The 16534-nt window shown below is 34.7% G+C and overlaps 1 protein-coding gene across 1 annotated transcript in view; it reads left to right on the top strand.

Moving 5' to 3' along the window:
• AGBL4 (ATP/GTP binding protein like 4) overlaps window positions 1-16534 on the top strand; it is a 442154-nt gene that overhangs the window by 17099 nt on the left and 408521 nt on the right. Inside the window, exon 3 of the mRNA XM_026053874.1 lies at window positions 10767-10891. Coding sequence (XP_025909659.1) covers window positions 10767-10891 — 125 coding nt within the window. The remainder of the gene's footprint in view (window positions 1-10766; window positions 10892-16534) is intronic.

Here is a 16534-nt window from a genome sequence, read left to right as displayed (position 1 = left end):
CGACAAAAAGGGGGCTTTAAATTAAAATGAACTTTAACAAGGCATTTTCACATTGAAGTGATACACATTCTACCACTGATAGAGTAATTCATTTTCAACCCTTTCTGATTCTATAAACACATTGTCTCACAAGATCAGTAATTTTTTACCTCTCAGGCTAATGAAGAGTGGATGGTAGACCAATGAATTCTCTTTTCACAGAGCTGTTTTGACATTCTTAATTTTTTCTTAAATATCAAAGAAAGGACAAAGAGCTGTGATTTTATTGCATTAATATTAATAATCATTTATCTGCCAGAAAAACATTTAAATATCACTTGACATTTGCAGAGAAAGATTAATGTTTAATTTACTACAAACATAGAAATACTTTGAAATAAAAGGAAAATGCTTCTGGATTTGGCAAAATAAAAAAAAAACACACAAAAAAATTAAGACAGACATTCAAATATAATAAAATGTTCTCACCATAACAGAAGACAAAAAACATGTTGGTGCCATCCAAAATGTCAATATTTAAATTATCACTTCTGACTGAAAAATAGCTTCAAGTAGATCGTTTTTAAGGTCTATTTTAAGCTTTAAGTAAAGAAAGATAAATGAGGGTAAGCAGTTCTTTTCCATATATGTTCGTGGGGATATAGTTAAAAGGGCCTGCTGTAAATTCGATCAGTCATATAAAAACAAACCAGCATAATGTAGCTCCTTCATCCTACATTACTATATATAGTGCATTGCAGTAAAACTAGGATATAAGCAGTATTGACATTTCATAAGTAGCAGTAAGATTGGAATTTGGGGGGTGCTTCTAGAACAGATTGATGGCTGGAGGAAAGGAAAATAACAAGGCACAAGAGCCTGAAAATTATATAACCCTGAAAATACAGGAACAAGTTCCATTGCCTATGGAGGCATCAAAATACTGCATAATAAAGAGAAAAGTACAGAAAACACCTTGTTTTACAGAAGCATTTCAGATTAAAAACTACCGCAGAGGAGTAGGTGAACTGTGAAGTTACCAGTCTATCTGCTGAAATGACTAAAAATATAAGTGGAAGTCTAGCTCTAAATTTTATCGTAAAGATTCCATTAGAAGTTTTCACTTCCTGACAATGGAATAATGGGATTGATTCATGGGAAGAGAATAACTTTTTTTATTCCTTAAAGCATTTTTGTGGATTGCCAGGCATTCGTGGCATTTTTTTTTTTTTTGCCAGAAAACCAAATTCAGATATACAAAAAAACTATAATAAGACTGTTTCTTCTGGAAAAGTTGTATATACGACCGCCTGAAATTATTCAGATCTATTATTTGTAATGAAAGTCCCTCCTTACATTGGACCAATGTACAAGGAGTTTTTATGATGCAGAAGGAAGGTTTTAGTTATAAAATCAACAACCTTTTAATTAAAGAATGTTTGTTGGGAATAATCTCAACACGCAAAATTCTCATACGCAGCAATACCTTGGGCCTTTCCTTTTTTTTTTTTTTTAATTTATTTTTTTTTTTTTAAAAAAAGCACATGTGTTTACAGCTGTGGTTACTTTGGAGGGATCCTTGAGAATATAATTTAAACACAGGTCTCCAGACTGATTGAAGCTTCCATCTATTAATTTTCCTCAATTTGCAGTTTGCAAGTATAATATGGAAGAATTCCCTGGAAAAATGGTGATTCAGGCACCAACCTAGGCCCAAACCAGAATTACACTATTAGATGTAGCAGCAAATCAGCTGAAATATCCTCACTTGTAGCATGAATCAACTGTATTCTGAAGGTGATGATGATTTTATTGCATAGTAAATATTAAGTGGGGCTACTATGTAGTACTTAAGAATAATGAATACATAGTTTGGAGCATTTTTTAACATTTTGTAATGTGTAACTTTCATGCCTGTGATGTTTGGGCTGCAAATAAATATGAGAATGTTTCTGTTAGAGATGGTAGTTAGCAACAGGCTTCCATGCCATACGTTGAGCCTCAGACACTAAAAAAGTGTTTTGCAGTATGAGTCACAGCAGTAGATGGTACCTTCCCTTGTGGTCAGTCCTTCGTATTCTCTGATTTGCCACAGTGGTTTCTTCCTTGCTAAAGCCTGCAGACAGCAGTTATCATTTATTTATTAATTCATTACTTATTTATTTTAGATAGCACCCATTATATGCTAATTGATTCCAAACAGAATTCTTCCCAAATGTCTTTCCTTGAAGAACTTCGCTTTGAAAGCTGTTAGACGTAGCAGGGAGGCACCAGGTTTGATTGCATCAGCTGGGTGAAAGGAAGGCTGAGCCCTGTGACACTAATACAAAACCTCTTTGTATTCTGATTTTGCCTTAACGAAGGTTCAGTGCTATGGATAAAACACTGCCCATCTGTCATTTGAGGTCTCTGGGGGATTGATGAGGAGGGAACAGAGCAGTCTACTGTTTTCCTGGGGATTTGGTATTTTGGTGTCCTCGTCATCTTAGAATATTGGCTTGTGATTGTCAAACATTCTTGACACTCTAATGTTGCTGCCTTGCTCCTCTAGTGCTGCCGATGTGCGTGTTTACGTGATTTTGTGACTTCTACTGATATTTTTGTAGTTCTTAAGAACCTCACAGATGGTGGCGAAGGAGTCAGGAGACCAATTATGCTCCTTTTATTTTCATAATTTCACTCTACAGAGAGTGGCACTTTATTCTTTATAGTTCCAGGTTTTTAGGTCCTTTGTCTGAAAGCATCATTATTTACTGGTAAGGACAATTTTGAAATAAGACTGTGGCGGCAAGTGACTAAATATTAGTTTGATTTGATCAAAGCTGTTCAATTCTATTTGAGCGATGTTTCATTATATGTTTTCTTTATACATATACAAATCTGCTGTTTACAAAACAGTGCTTTTACTTTATTAGGATATCTATTACTTGTAGCATTTATATTTTGCTGTGTGATTTTTTTTGAGTCATGATGATTAGTAAATATACAGGACTACTCATTTCCATTTTTCTCGTGCTCTAAACTGGCACTGACATTAACAGTTATCCTCTTAAAGAACATAAAATTCTCCAATTTTCTTTTTTGGAGATCTTCTGGTAAAATATATGGTAAAAACATAGATCACTTTACACCTTTATAAAAGGGATATACTCATTATAGATATTTTCTCTATTTTCTTCCTGCCTATTCTTATTCTAATAATAATATATAGGCAGATATATAGGCAGGAATATGTAATATATTTCATTGAATTTATGTGAAACACTCCTGCTTGTATTGCCTTTATAAATACTTTACTCTCCTGGATTATCTATAAAGTAAAGTTGCAAGAAATGCAAGTAGGTAGCCTATTAATACATTCCATAATTTTAAAATTATTTACATTATAACCTCTAATGGTCTCCCTATTGCAGTAGAATCCTTAAAATTACTGCACAATAAATATTCACACTTACCTCCTGCTGTCTTCTCCCCATCCCTGACATCTCTGAAATACTAGTGATCAAGACATGCATTTTGTCTGGAAGGAAGAACTCATCCTAAAACCACCAACTGTTCGCACTGCCCAGACTGCTAATATGTGAGAACCTTTTTGTAACTATTTTTAGTATATATGTATGTRTAAAAAAATCCTCCCCTATAAATTTTATACCTGTTGGGATACCACTTTGTTGATGTCTGTATTGTTCTAGTAAAGTAAACTTAAGTTGGTTTATGCCCCTTTGCTTTTACAATTAGTTCTTTTCTCTTTAAAGCCTTACAGTTTCCTAAATTTTCCTGTRTCTAAGACAATTCTTTGGCCCGCTTATAAAAGGCCTCGTAGTTTTTCTCTTCATTCAGAAACTGGTCCCCCAGTCTTCTAATCTAATGTCTCAGATTTGCTCCCAGGGGTGAAAAATTGTGACTCTTACTCTAATTCAGATAAATTTTAAATTTATGAAACTTGCATGACTATGAACTTCAAGTCAAACTGTTCATTACTAAATGGAAAAGATATGAATGTGGGTAAGTTGTGGCTGCCTCGCTCTTTCTCCCTGTCATTCCTGAATGACTTAATAGTGAAGTAAACAGATGCCCAGAATTACTGTATATAATATCATATGACCCACAGTATTGTAGAAGAGCACTAAGTGTAAAAGCTGGAGCATTCATGTGCTGTCAGCCACAATTTTATCACATTTTCTGATCACTGTCAAAAACCAGTTGGGATATTAAAACTTCCATGAGTTATAAATTCATATGCATCCCTTAACTCACTCAATTTATTGAGGAGAGCTGGCCTTTTACCAAAGGATACTAGGAGCTAAGATCATCCGTATTTCCCTACAGTCTTYTTTACAACAAAGACTCCCCAACTTTACTGCTTTACTGTCCTTGGGATGTCACTATTGATGAAAACATTTAAAAYACATGGCAATTTTAATTTGCTTAATTGAGAAGCGAGGATAGAAAAGAGACTAATACAAGTTTGAAACATTCAGCTTTTAAACCATATTCTTTTGAAATAATTTGCCTTTTGATTATGTGCAGAACATATATCTAGGACAATCTGCTTTTTGATTGAAAGCTGAGTCATGAGCACTACTATTGCTTTACGTGAAACATCAAGTTCTTCAAAGAGTACTATACTGTTGAAGAGTATTGATTTTTTACAACATTGATTTAACTGCAGCAGTACTTCGCTTTGTACTGCAGAGCTTAATATATGCAATTCTGAAAATTTAAAGTCAACTTAAGCCTGCAAGGTGTTGTATCTATGTTTTTATTCTTTTTATTCAAATWATATGTTTTGCAGTTTCAGGAATTTGATTTGATATATGCTTTGGGCAGCAATCCAAGAAATAATGCAAAAAAAATCACACATTTTCAGAAATCATCACTTTTTTCACCCTCTGCTATTTACAAATCAAATACTGTTTAGAAATTATTTAGAAATTTTCCTCATTTTTTTTATGTGTGTATAGTTTTCACAGCAAACATCATAAAACCAGTGGGACTTTACAAACTGATATTCGTAGATGCACTTCTTTCAGTAGGAATCTAATCTTTCACTCAAGAAAAGTTCCTACAAATCATGGTCCTCTTCCATTTAGACTGTATCAATAAAATTTATCATGCTATCTTCTCCAAGTGTTTTGTGATCTTTTAAGGATGAATTCCATTGAGGCTATTCCATACTCTAGAGTTTACCTTATTTTGTAAAACCCTGAGTTGCATGAAAATATAGATTAATGCTGTTTGGCTATCTTGGACCTGATCCCAGCTTCACCTGGTGAAAATGATGTATATGCCAATCTGTTCTTTGGTTGGTTTTGTTTAAAGAATTTGTATAGATTGAAATGCAGCTGCAAGTGTATTAGTGATTTTCTATTGCTTACTTGTCAAGATTTTTATTGTGTGGATGAAAAATAGTATTTCAAAACCTAGCAACATATTGACAAAAACAGAAGAGCACTTTGTGTAATTCTCTTTTGAAAAACTACCTCTTTTAGAGACACAGATTGCCTCAGCTACTTCCATTCATATGTATCTTGATCAATAGATTTATTGATAGCTTTTAGCCAAGGTCTAATTCTTTTTTTCCCCCTCCGTTCACCATGGTGCTCACTTTTCTGAATTAAGAAAGTGRAATTAGGCTCCTATAAGCAAAGCTTACAATATGCAAGTGCTCTAGGTGTAAAAGGAGGCATTTGACCTTTTGTTGCTAATCTGTGACAGGTGCAGGCTATTTTCTTCCAAATGGTGTTAATTTTCATGTGCAAATCCACCCCCTGAAACCTGCCTTCTATGGATCCACCACAGGGGAATTGGTGGTCATCATGAGTACTGTAATGGACAGCTGAGAGGGATAATCACGGATATTTCAGCACATTCATGCTTGCAACTCGGTTGGTTTTGGTGCACTTCTGTTTTCGCTGCTTATTAGGGAGGCTGAAGTTAGTTATTCATGGCTGGACATCCCCCCTCTAAAAAAGAAGAAAAAAAAAAAAAAAGAAAAGATGAAAAAAAAAAAAAGAAAAAAAGTGTCTGAGAAAGTTCATGTGCAGGGAACAGCACATTGTTACAAATTAGTTTCCTTTACCATTTCTGGCAAACTCATTACAAAGTAATCGYGCCCTGCACTGAAGTGCACTTCCTCTGGGACCAATAACTGTAAATAAGCAGGGCTGCAAGCTGGCTGATAAGTTGTTGTTCTGAAGATAACGGTCCTTTTTAGCAGAGTATTTGACCTTTTTCTTTATATTGCCTCAGGCTTGYCTAAGACCCTCAAGGTCTATTTTTCATCTTAAAATACTCTGTAGGAAAGCACAATGTGTGGTTTAAGAAGATTTTAGGATTGCTTAACATATCTATATTTTATTTTCTTGCATTTTTATGATAATTATTAGGGTGCTTAGTAACTTTAGCCAGCATWTTCTTCAGCAGATTTTCTTTCTTCATGTAAAGTACACTTTTTATTGATGTAGGAAGTAATATACATTAATATTTTATGAGGAGTGAGTGTATGTTGCATGATTAATAAAATAGTAACATTGTTTTCTTTTTCCATGACTTTTAAAGAAACTTGAAACATACTATYGACCCCTTCCACTATGCCAGTTTTGAAAGTATTGTGCTATATATTTCTCAGGAAAGCAATTTAATCAAATATACTTAAGAATTTTAAGTCAAATGATTGAATAAAAGGTCTGTCTCCTTTGTGCTCAGTTTGCTAAGAATATCGAATAGGACTGTGACTGAAAATTGAGTGTTAAAAACAAACCCCAAGGCCAAGGGAAAGTCAGTTTATAGACATTTGGGAATCTGGTTGGTTCACATCTTTCCATCATTTTAAAAAGATCTATGCCATTATTTCTGTATAGTGAAATAATAGCAGGAAAAAAACATCAGATTGCACATGAGAACAAATCCATAATATTTTGTAAAGTGCCAGCTACCCTAAAAGTTGTTTGTTTTACTTATAAGAATTACTCAGCCATTTTACAGCCGTGAATGCACCCAATCCTTCTGCAAGGAATGTCTTAAAATGCCAACAAGTTTAGATGCTGCTTGTCATGTCGTTGGTCTTTCTTCCCAGGCAGATCTCATTACTCGATCAGTTCATTAATTTTACATGTATTTTAAATAACATTATTAATATCTTATGTTTTGCAGCATTAACTCAAAGATATAAGGCAAAACACAAACTACAGAGTGGGTTTACTTAAAATAAATCTATTCTTATGACACAGGTCTCTTGCACTTGTTGGATGACGTGATGCTATCATGCAGGTGTGAACCCAAAAAAAAATAATGTCTGCTGCTTTAGTAACTTTACAATTTTATTTTAACAGAATCAAAATGGTTACAAACAGACTATGCCCCTCTGCTTGTAACCATTTTGTTTAACTACCAAACGAGCAATGCACACTGAATAAAAAATGTGAATGAGAAAAGTCTTAAAGTAGTGGTCCTGGAAATAAAAAGTAGTGGTATATCACACAAGATTGGTCTTATCCAGCTTCCTTTTGAATTTATTATCATTTCAGTACAGAAAATGTTCACCTCTGTTCACTGTAAAGTAGAATGTATATATCCTAATCATTAACTAGTTTTCTGTTTTGCTCAGCTTTTATCAAAAAGCAGACAAATATCAGGAAACCCTTTTAAAAATATTCAGAAAGTAAAAATTGTTCAGAAGATGCTTTTACCTGAGGAAAAACTGCTTATTTTCAGTATTTTATCCAGTATTATTTAAAATATTGAAATATATGATGGACAGATAGAAGAGTGTAACCTACTTTCAACTCATTTTTAACGGTTTTTAATGCATTTCACCGTTTTAGCCTTGTAAGCCTGGAATATGTCTCACACGTTAGAATAAAACCATTTCCCATGATTACAGCAGTGTGAAGGCAGCACTGTAAAACTGCYAACTTTATTAAGAGATTAACATTGGCAAGTTGATTCTTTCTCTTCGACACCAAAAATGTTCTTTAATGGCRTTATCTGCTTTCTAAAAGGTATCTCTTAAGGTGAAGAAGTGTTTTTTCCTGCAGTATTAGGCTTTTTCTTTTTTTCTTTTTTTTTTTTTGTACCAAAATCTGCTGACTTGTTTAATGACATTGCTAAGTGGGTTGCAATTAGGTTGACAGATTGTGAAGTAAAGGCTGTGATATTCCAAACAATAGTCTATTGAGCGTGAGGAACTTGTTGAGTGGTAACCAAAGGCATTAGCATTGGGTGCAGGCTGCTCAGCATCTGGGAGAAAGCAAAGAAATAGTGCGCGAATGAAATGTCCAAATGATGCTGAACTGCAAACGGTTGCAGGTGCCTCTGGCAGCTGAGACATACTGTGAAGGAGCCTGGTTGGAGGCAGTTCCACGGGCAAAAAGTAATAAAATCACAGGAGGAAAAATAAATGCATCTACAAGAAGGGGACTGTTGAAATCAACTCTTACAGATAAAGAGAGAAAAGAGTCTTGTGACTCCTGGGGAATCCTGCATTCAGTGGCTGAATTGCTGAAAGTTCTGCTGGGTCTGTGATAGGTTTATAGCTTTTGTAGAGTACAGTGGCTAGCTGTGGTTCCCACATCCCAGTGCTACATTTCACTAACATCAATATGTTAGGGAATTCACTAACATCAGTAGAATCTTCAGTTGAAAGTTTAAGGATCTTATGGACTCGGAGGTAGTTCTGAATGGACCATCTGCTCCCCTTCCAGTTCAGGCCAATCTGATGTTGAAATATGCAATAGGTCACAAATCAAGGCATGGCTATTCTTGTGTGTATTTATTTATTCACTTAATAATCTTTTGGTTCCTCGTGTGTTACAGGACTTTTTACTAATGATCTTTGAACTAATAAAATAATATCAATGAGCTTTTATTTCCTTACTCAAAAATAATGCAGTCAAAAATATTCCCTGTATGAGGAATTACTGGCCTCGAGTTTGGGGTAGGTATGTACAGCAACTCACAGGTGGTACWGGTTCCACAGTGGATGTTCACCCAGGCTGTTGCCTTAGTCTTAGATGACCCACCACTGTCCCATGCACAAGTCGGGGTTAAGGGACCCCAGGCGATCCAGGAAACTATGTCCAGGCAGCTTGGACCTGAGACTTATCTGTGTTATTATCTCCTAGTGACCTGCGAGGCAGGCTCTGCAGTTGCTATCCAAACTCCAAAATTAGCCAGTTCAGACCACAGAAATTCTCAGAAAGAGGAGGAATGTCATTTTCCCCAAAATGTCAAATGAGCATGACATTTTAATGGAAAAACACATTAAAAAAAGTCCTTTAATTAAAGGCATTACAGTGCAATAGCTTCATTTTACTGCTTTTGTTTATATTCAGCAGTCATCTGTAGGAAGCCATAATTTACATGAAGATTCTGGTTTTCTTATTGTGAATAACAGTGATAGAATTGACCCTGTGGCAGAAAGTGTGCTTTGATGAGGAGGGGCCTTAACCCGCAGTCAGGCAGATTATGTTATTTATATTTATATTTGGCAAAGGTGAATAGCTGCAAAATAGTTCAAATTTTTCAAATATTTCATATTCCAAACGTATCCTTTAGGCAAGTGTTTAGGAACAGATTGTTAGCATGAAATGGTTTTCTGCAGAGGGAACCAGTTAAGAGAATTTTATTCTAAGAAAAAGAATGTGGGTAGGAAAGTAAAGAGGATAGCATTAAAAATAGGGAAGATTAAAAATGTTCACTGYGCAATTAGCGAAGCCAGACACATTTTAGAATAAGGAAGAAATCTGAAAACATATTGATGAGCAGAGCTGAAAATGTTTTTTTCCTGCCTCTTTTCCACCCCAAACAGCCCATGAGCCAGATTTAGTTACTGTTGCTCACACAGAGAAGCACATTAACCAATGGACAATCTCACTGACTYGAAGAGGACTTGGTGAGCAGGGAGCTCAAGTAGCATGATAAGCAATTCTTTGAACCCAAATATATATTCAACCCCAAATATATGTTGAAATAAAAATATATCTCAATTCATAAAGAACAGTCACTGTGCAATGATAATTTGTTTACTTTAGCATTTAAGATAGAGCATAGATCTCTCTTTTTGTTATACTATCTGATGAGACGGTTTTGGGCTGGATTAGGAAAAAGTAGTCCTATTTTGGTAGTGTAGAAATAAAATGGACAATCTAACCCTCACCTTTAAAAAGCTTGGAATACTTCAGAGGAAACATGCCAATTTAACAATTTAAAAGCACTTAGCTAGTTTTCCCAGTGCCGAAGTTCATTTTTGTAACCAGTGCGGCTGCTGGTTGAAAAATCTCAGTGGGGATGATGTAGCTCTGACTGTGCTTAAAAACATTATTTCATGAAAGCCACCGGAGAGAGAGGAAACTAAATGTTAGAGCCTCATATGTTATTGTGGAAAGGAGTGACAGTGGCACCAAAAGGTAAAGGCAAAATATGACGATGGGTGAGAGGGCTGCTCTAAGCTTCAGCAATGGGGACAGAACCCTGGAACTCAAACACTTACTGGAAGAGATGGACTTGACAGGACAAATAGTCAATTTGACTGGATAATAGACTTCCATGTTGCCTTATTGGTATCTTCATATGCACATGGCTTACTGGTTTGTATTTTATTTTGTGGTAGTGACTGAGTCTTTTAAAAATGATTCTGAACTGTTAAAAAGCTATATGTATGTCTAATATTTTAACCATTTCTTTTACCAAGGTAAAAAAAAATTAAACTTTTCCAAGTGTCATTGGTGTTACGGAGCCTATCAGCCATCCTGTAAAATGCATTCCTTCTTATATGTTTTTGGTAGGTAACCTTGGACGAGTGGACCACATCACAGAGTTTGAGTATGACCTGTTCATTAGACCAGATACCTGTAACCCACGCTTTCGAGTTTGGTTCAACTTCACTGTTGAAAATGTAAAAGAATCTCAGGTATGTACATATTAAATTAAACAGTATGATGGCTTTAAAAAGGTGTTTGCTCCAGAATATGAAGTATTCTCTTTAATAAAGAAAAAAAGAAGTCGTGTAGTGTTTGTTACTAACAACTTACTATAAAATATGATTCTGTCCTTTAAACTTTGATAAGTCAAGTGTCATCATGACTGAATGTCACATGTTCTTCAGCTACCCAACACAGGAAGTATCTCCAAAGGGAATGTAACCACTGCCACTTAACATGATTTGGATTGGTAATATATGACATATATGTATCTGTGTTAATATGTACAAAAAATATGTGTTAATATATAAAGGAACTCATAATAACTMTTCAAATATTATCACTCAAACTTTCATTTATTGCCTCTGGAACTTAATGAGGTGGAGTCACAGACAGACATTACTCTTGTGCCATACAGCAAAAGAATTGTTTTACCAGTCTGACCTCGTGAAAGATGAGTTTTATCTTTAAATGTGAAATGACTCGATAAGCAACTGCTTCACTCACTTTGAAGTATTCTTTCTTTGATTTCAAAACACTCCACAGGAAAGAAAAATCTTTGTCTTCATTTTTTCACTTAAACTTAAAAAATGTTCTGTACCAGCTTGCACATTGGCAGATCAACAAAGATTTCATTTCACTTCTCACATGCACCCTGTGTATTAYTCTGCCACTCAGTGTTAGTTTATCCTAATCAGATTGTCATTTTCAGTTAATGGAAAAAGTGTATTTAGTACGAGAAAAAAATTGCGGAGGCTTGATATTTGTATTCCTATGAAATTAATATCTTTGTATCCACCACTATACCATTCCTGTTACAACTGGAAATCATGAAATTGTTTATCTATCTTCCTGGCGCCTGATATTTTATCAGACAGACCCTTCCCCCTGCTGTGTCTTAGTCAACTATGATCAAATTATATAGTCATGAGATGAATGGGAATCTGTCTCAAGGAGGCAAAGAGATCTGGTAGAAAGATACAATATATATCTAGTGCTTACAGGATATTTGTTTTCATGGTTGTCTACATGAAAGAGAATGGTTTCACTATTAAGTTTGACTTGTGAGGTCTGTTTTTATAATGTGTCTTCCTGTAATCTTTTTTTCATCTCTCCAATTTCCGTTAAAATGAGACCTGCATGAATGTAATCTAGTCTGGAACCTTATTTAGGTCTTTGTACTAGCGGCCAGTGGAAGTATTAGTCATTGCAGCTCAGTTGTATTAAATGAATGTTAAAAATTGCTACATCAAACACACTGTAAGACATAGTTGTGCATTTTGATTGTTTTTTTTCATGTTTTACTAGAAAATTATAAAAATGTACCATTTGGTATAGCATGAGTATTACCCTAATGGTCAAGTAATTTTGATAGTTTGTGAGCGTACATATCTTACTAACTCTAAATGAAGGAATTATCTGTATCATATGATACTTATTTTTAATATAGCATTAGGTGATATGCTAGGAAAACAAATCTATCCATTTTTACATCTCAGGTCTAGTTTCTGCCATTTATGTTAAAGAATCAACAGGAATAGCTACAGTTACTAGCTACAGCTAGTGGCTACATTACAGTTTTTATATATTGTATATATTACATTTCTTTCTTATTGTTCCTTTTTCAACTTCATTTTCTTAAGTAATCTACATATATTTGAAAATGTGTTGAAGATTTTTTTCCTTATTATCAGAATCTCTACAGTCTTGTTTGGTATTTCACATTTATGCTTCTGCTTACAAAAAAGCTATCTATCCACAGATAGCTTTCTATCACTAAAAGCTATCTATCACTAAAAAACAAGACATTCTTCCTTTATCTGAATTAAACATTTTTCTCCTGTTGCATTAGACCAGTAACTGACACATAACAGTGGACAAACAGGTAAAAAAAATTGAAAGAATATGAAACAATATAAAGACAACAATTATATGAACATTAAAACATAATTGTACTGTATATATATWTGATTTTTAAAAATGCGTTACCAAGCTGTAGTGCAGTTTTTGTAATGTTTTTTAGTTTGTGATTCTGTACCATGAATCAAAGAGTGGGAACTGGAAAGAGACCTATAGAGCTTTTCTGTTGATCTCCCTGTCCAGGTTTAATTGTCTCATACAATGGGGCTTCTACTATCTACATCCAGAAACTCTTTCATGGACTCTGATCTTACTGAGGATATTTCTTGATGTTTATCTTAAAGTTTCCTTTATTTAATCCCATCATTCCTGGCTATAATTCTGTTTAACAGTAGCTCCTCTTGATACAAATAATTCCTCCTCATCCTTGGTTAACATCTATGTTTCTGTGCATTCCTCWACATTTGTCTCTCAACCCAGGTATCATGCTCAGTTCCTTTAGTGCTCTATCCAGTAAAGCACTTTAGCTTAAAGTGTTTTTCTACTTTGGGGCCTTTGGACTTTCATCATAAGTGAATCTTTGCAGCCCTTTGATAATTAGCCAAGTTTCCTTGGGAAACAAGGTTTGTATGATCACACTGTCTATGTTATACTTGTCTGCCTAGATTTATGTGTGGCTGCCAATCTTTTTCCTCTCCTTTATCCCTCAGTAGCTTTTTGACTGTTGGCCAGTTTCAACCCCAACGGGCAGAAATTCCTGTAACTTTCAGGAAAGCTGGCTGCCAGATGGGCTGGAGACCCCATTAGTGCTCCCACTGGCAGAAAGGCAGAACTATGAGATCATTTCTTATTAAACATCAGAGAATCCACAAAGGAGATGCCCAGGAAAAACTACTGTTTGCAATTTGCATTTTTAAAATAGCAAAGAATCCATCCATGAAATCCAAATCCATAGGACTTAATGGTTTTCCTCCTCACAGAACTACTTGCTTTTATTCCTCTCCCAGTTCCTTCAGTATTTTCTTCAAAATGTGGAAGCAGAATTTAGCATCGACACCAGTGCACCAGTATCAGTTAATGTACACTAACCCCCCCAATGTAAGCAGAAGGAAATCTAGTCTCTTTACTCCACTACTGTCTTGCTGTAGACAACCAAATATTGCAGCAGCCTTTTATTGCTTTATCGCTATGGAAACTCATGCCTAATTTGTTGTTCGCTATGATACATAAGTCTTTTTCAGACTGATTGCTTCCTTCCTCCTGTTATGTATGTGTTAGGTTACTGATGTGCTACAGAAAGAAGGTCAGGAAATAGAACTCGCTTGTGTTGAATAGCAGTGGGAGCTCTAATCTTTTAAGACTATTTTTATAATTTTATGATAAATGTGTTTTATTTGGAATGCACTTTTCCGCCTACATTCCAGTAGAACTTTTATTTTTTTCCTTGGAAGTTAATAAATGAACTTTCTCCTTGCAATTTAGACTTCATTCATTTTATGTTGTCATTTTAATTTTGCACTTTTTTAGCCTGGAAATAACAAAAGAAATAGCTAATATTTTATATTTCTGGGAGGAAAGGGCCAGCATGTAGAAAGCCTATATGATATAGAATTTGGCCTTTTGGTGTCCTTATATGGTTTCGAGACTTGCAAGTCAGTTGGTCTGATAAGATCTGAGCTGTGGATTTCTTTAGTCATTTGTTCAGTGAATTCAATTAACACCAATATTGGAAAGAACAAAAAGAAACTGATATGTTTTACGTAGGGGCTATAATCACACAATGATTACTCTGACAATAACTATGAAAGAGAGAATGAAGGAAATAGGATTTGCTGTGGAACACATGGTCTCATGGGCAAAGCCTCCTATTTCTCTAATTATATACATGTCACAGGCTGCTGTCTATTTCTAGATAATGCTCTTTATTGGCCCGAGTTTGTTTCCTATTAACTTCAACCGTGGCCCTTACAACACCCTCTACAATTTTGCTAAATTCCGTCTCTGTAGAACCGGAAATTGGACAGTCAAGGGTCACATCCAGATTACATTTTAAATAGACAGCGCTTCAGGTGCCCAATTACTTCTGGGCTAGAATGTCCTTAGAAGGTGTTTGTAGGAGCAGTGATTTGAGAATTCGGAAAAAGAAAWATAGAAATGTGTTTATGTATGATAAATTACAACAATTTGCTAATAACACCAGAACTGGAGGTTTTTACAGTTCAAAATAATTGTTATTTTTCTTGAACATCCCACCAAAAATTGCACACAATCAAGCACTTGTGCCTAGTGTTGATGCACTAGGAAAAGATTATAYTGGTCCTGGAAAAATTAGTTGTGAGGAATTTAAGAACAAATATCACAGWGAACTGATGGCATTATTAGAAATATCTTTGAGAGGATTACACGAAAAACAGGAATTGTATTATACCAGTAGGTAATGCACATATACACTATATTCTATGTGATAAACACATCTGGAATTTGTCATCTCAAAGATACAAAATTTATCAAGTAGGATAGAGAGGAAGAATGTATAATCTCTATAATTGTATAATCTCCAGAGCTTTTGTCTGATTTTATTTTGAGGAAATAATGATTATTAGGATTAGATTTTTGTAGTGTATTCAGGTCTCTTTTTAATGTCGTTACACAACCAAGAGAGCCTTAGCAGAGACCTGATTCTTTTTGAGAAATAGTAAAGATATGGTTCCAACTCTGATTGTTTGAAGATACAAAAGTGATATGGTGTATCAGGAGAGATAATGCATTTTAGTAGACCAACTGATACATTTTGAGGTGGAGGAGGAGGAATAAAAAAAGGAACAGGAAGATATAAGATGAATAACTTGATCTCTTTAACTCATCTGCCTASTTAATTCCTACAGAAGCTGGCTCCRATAGTAACATGGAATAAGGATCACATCAAAAAATGGTCTGAGGTTCGAAACTTGTCACATCTTTTTCCCAAGCAGAYGTTTTTCACCTTACTGTCATGTGTTAATTCAAGTTTCTGTTATCAAGTTGCATTATAACGTTTTACATTCTTTCCAGCCTCTCATTTTAGATGAATTCTTAAATATTTCTTTTATTGTGTATTAAAAGCCGTATTGCATTTACTTAGCTTTTTGAGTTGTGCAGTGCTTTTTTGTATGAAGGAATAAAGTTCTGAAATCTTGAAGATTTCTCTAAAACAATTTTTGAAACATAGTATTTCCTAACCAATCCAAAATACATATGATTGTGGTCTGTTCCATGGCACACTTTCTTACTAAATAAAACATAACTTAAAACTTARTCATTGTTGAATAGTTTGCATTAATACTTTATTAATCCTGCTCTGGTTYGCTCCCATAATCTCTCTAAATATTCCCTTATAATAATTTTTGAGGAGAATCTATGTATTATTTTAATTTTTCTTGCTTAGGAAACTCCCAGATGTTACTCATCTTTATGAAGTCTTGTTATGCTATTCTTGAATATGTTGTAAAGTTGTCTCTACCCATTCCTGTATTTTGCTGTTTTGTTCACTCTTTGCACGGGCTGATACACACTAATCTTATTCGTGTACCCATTTTGTTTTGTAGTATTAATTTATTTTATTTCATCGCTATCAACCCTTTTCTTGAACATCACCTGATTTTGAGAGGCTAAACAGATCTATCTGTTATGCAAGAATATTTTATGAATTAAAATTAAGAAATTTGAAATGTGGAAGTTTATTACAAATCAACATCTAGGCCTAATAAAGAGCCTGAACAAAGTCAGCATCTTAG

This window comes from Nothoprocta perdicaria, unplaced genomic scaffold (assembly GCF_003342845.1).
Source record: "Nothoprocta perdicaria isolate Ctin4 unplaced genomic scaffold, notPer1 scaffold_0, whole genome shotgun sequence".
Taxonomy (NCBI): domain Eukaryota; kingdom Metazoa; phylum Chordata; class Aves; order Tinamiformes; family Tinamidae; genus Nothoprocta; species Nothoprocta perdicaria.
The sequence above is the reverse complement of the archived record's forward strand: the minus strand, read 5'-3'. Positions and strand labels throughout refer to the sequence as shown.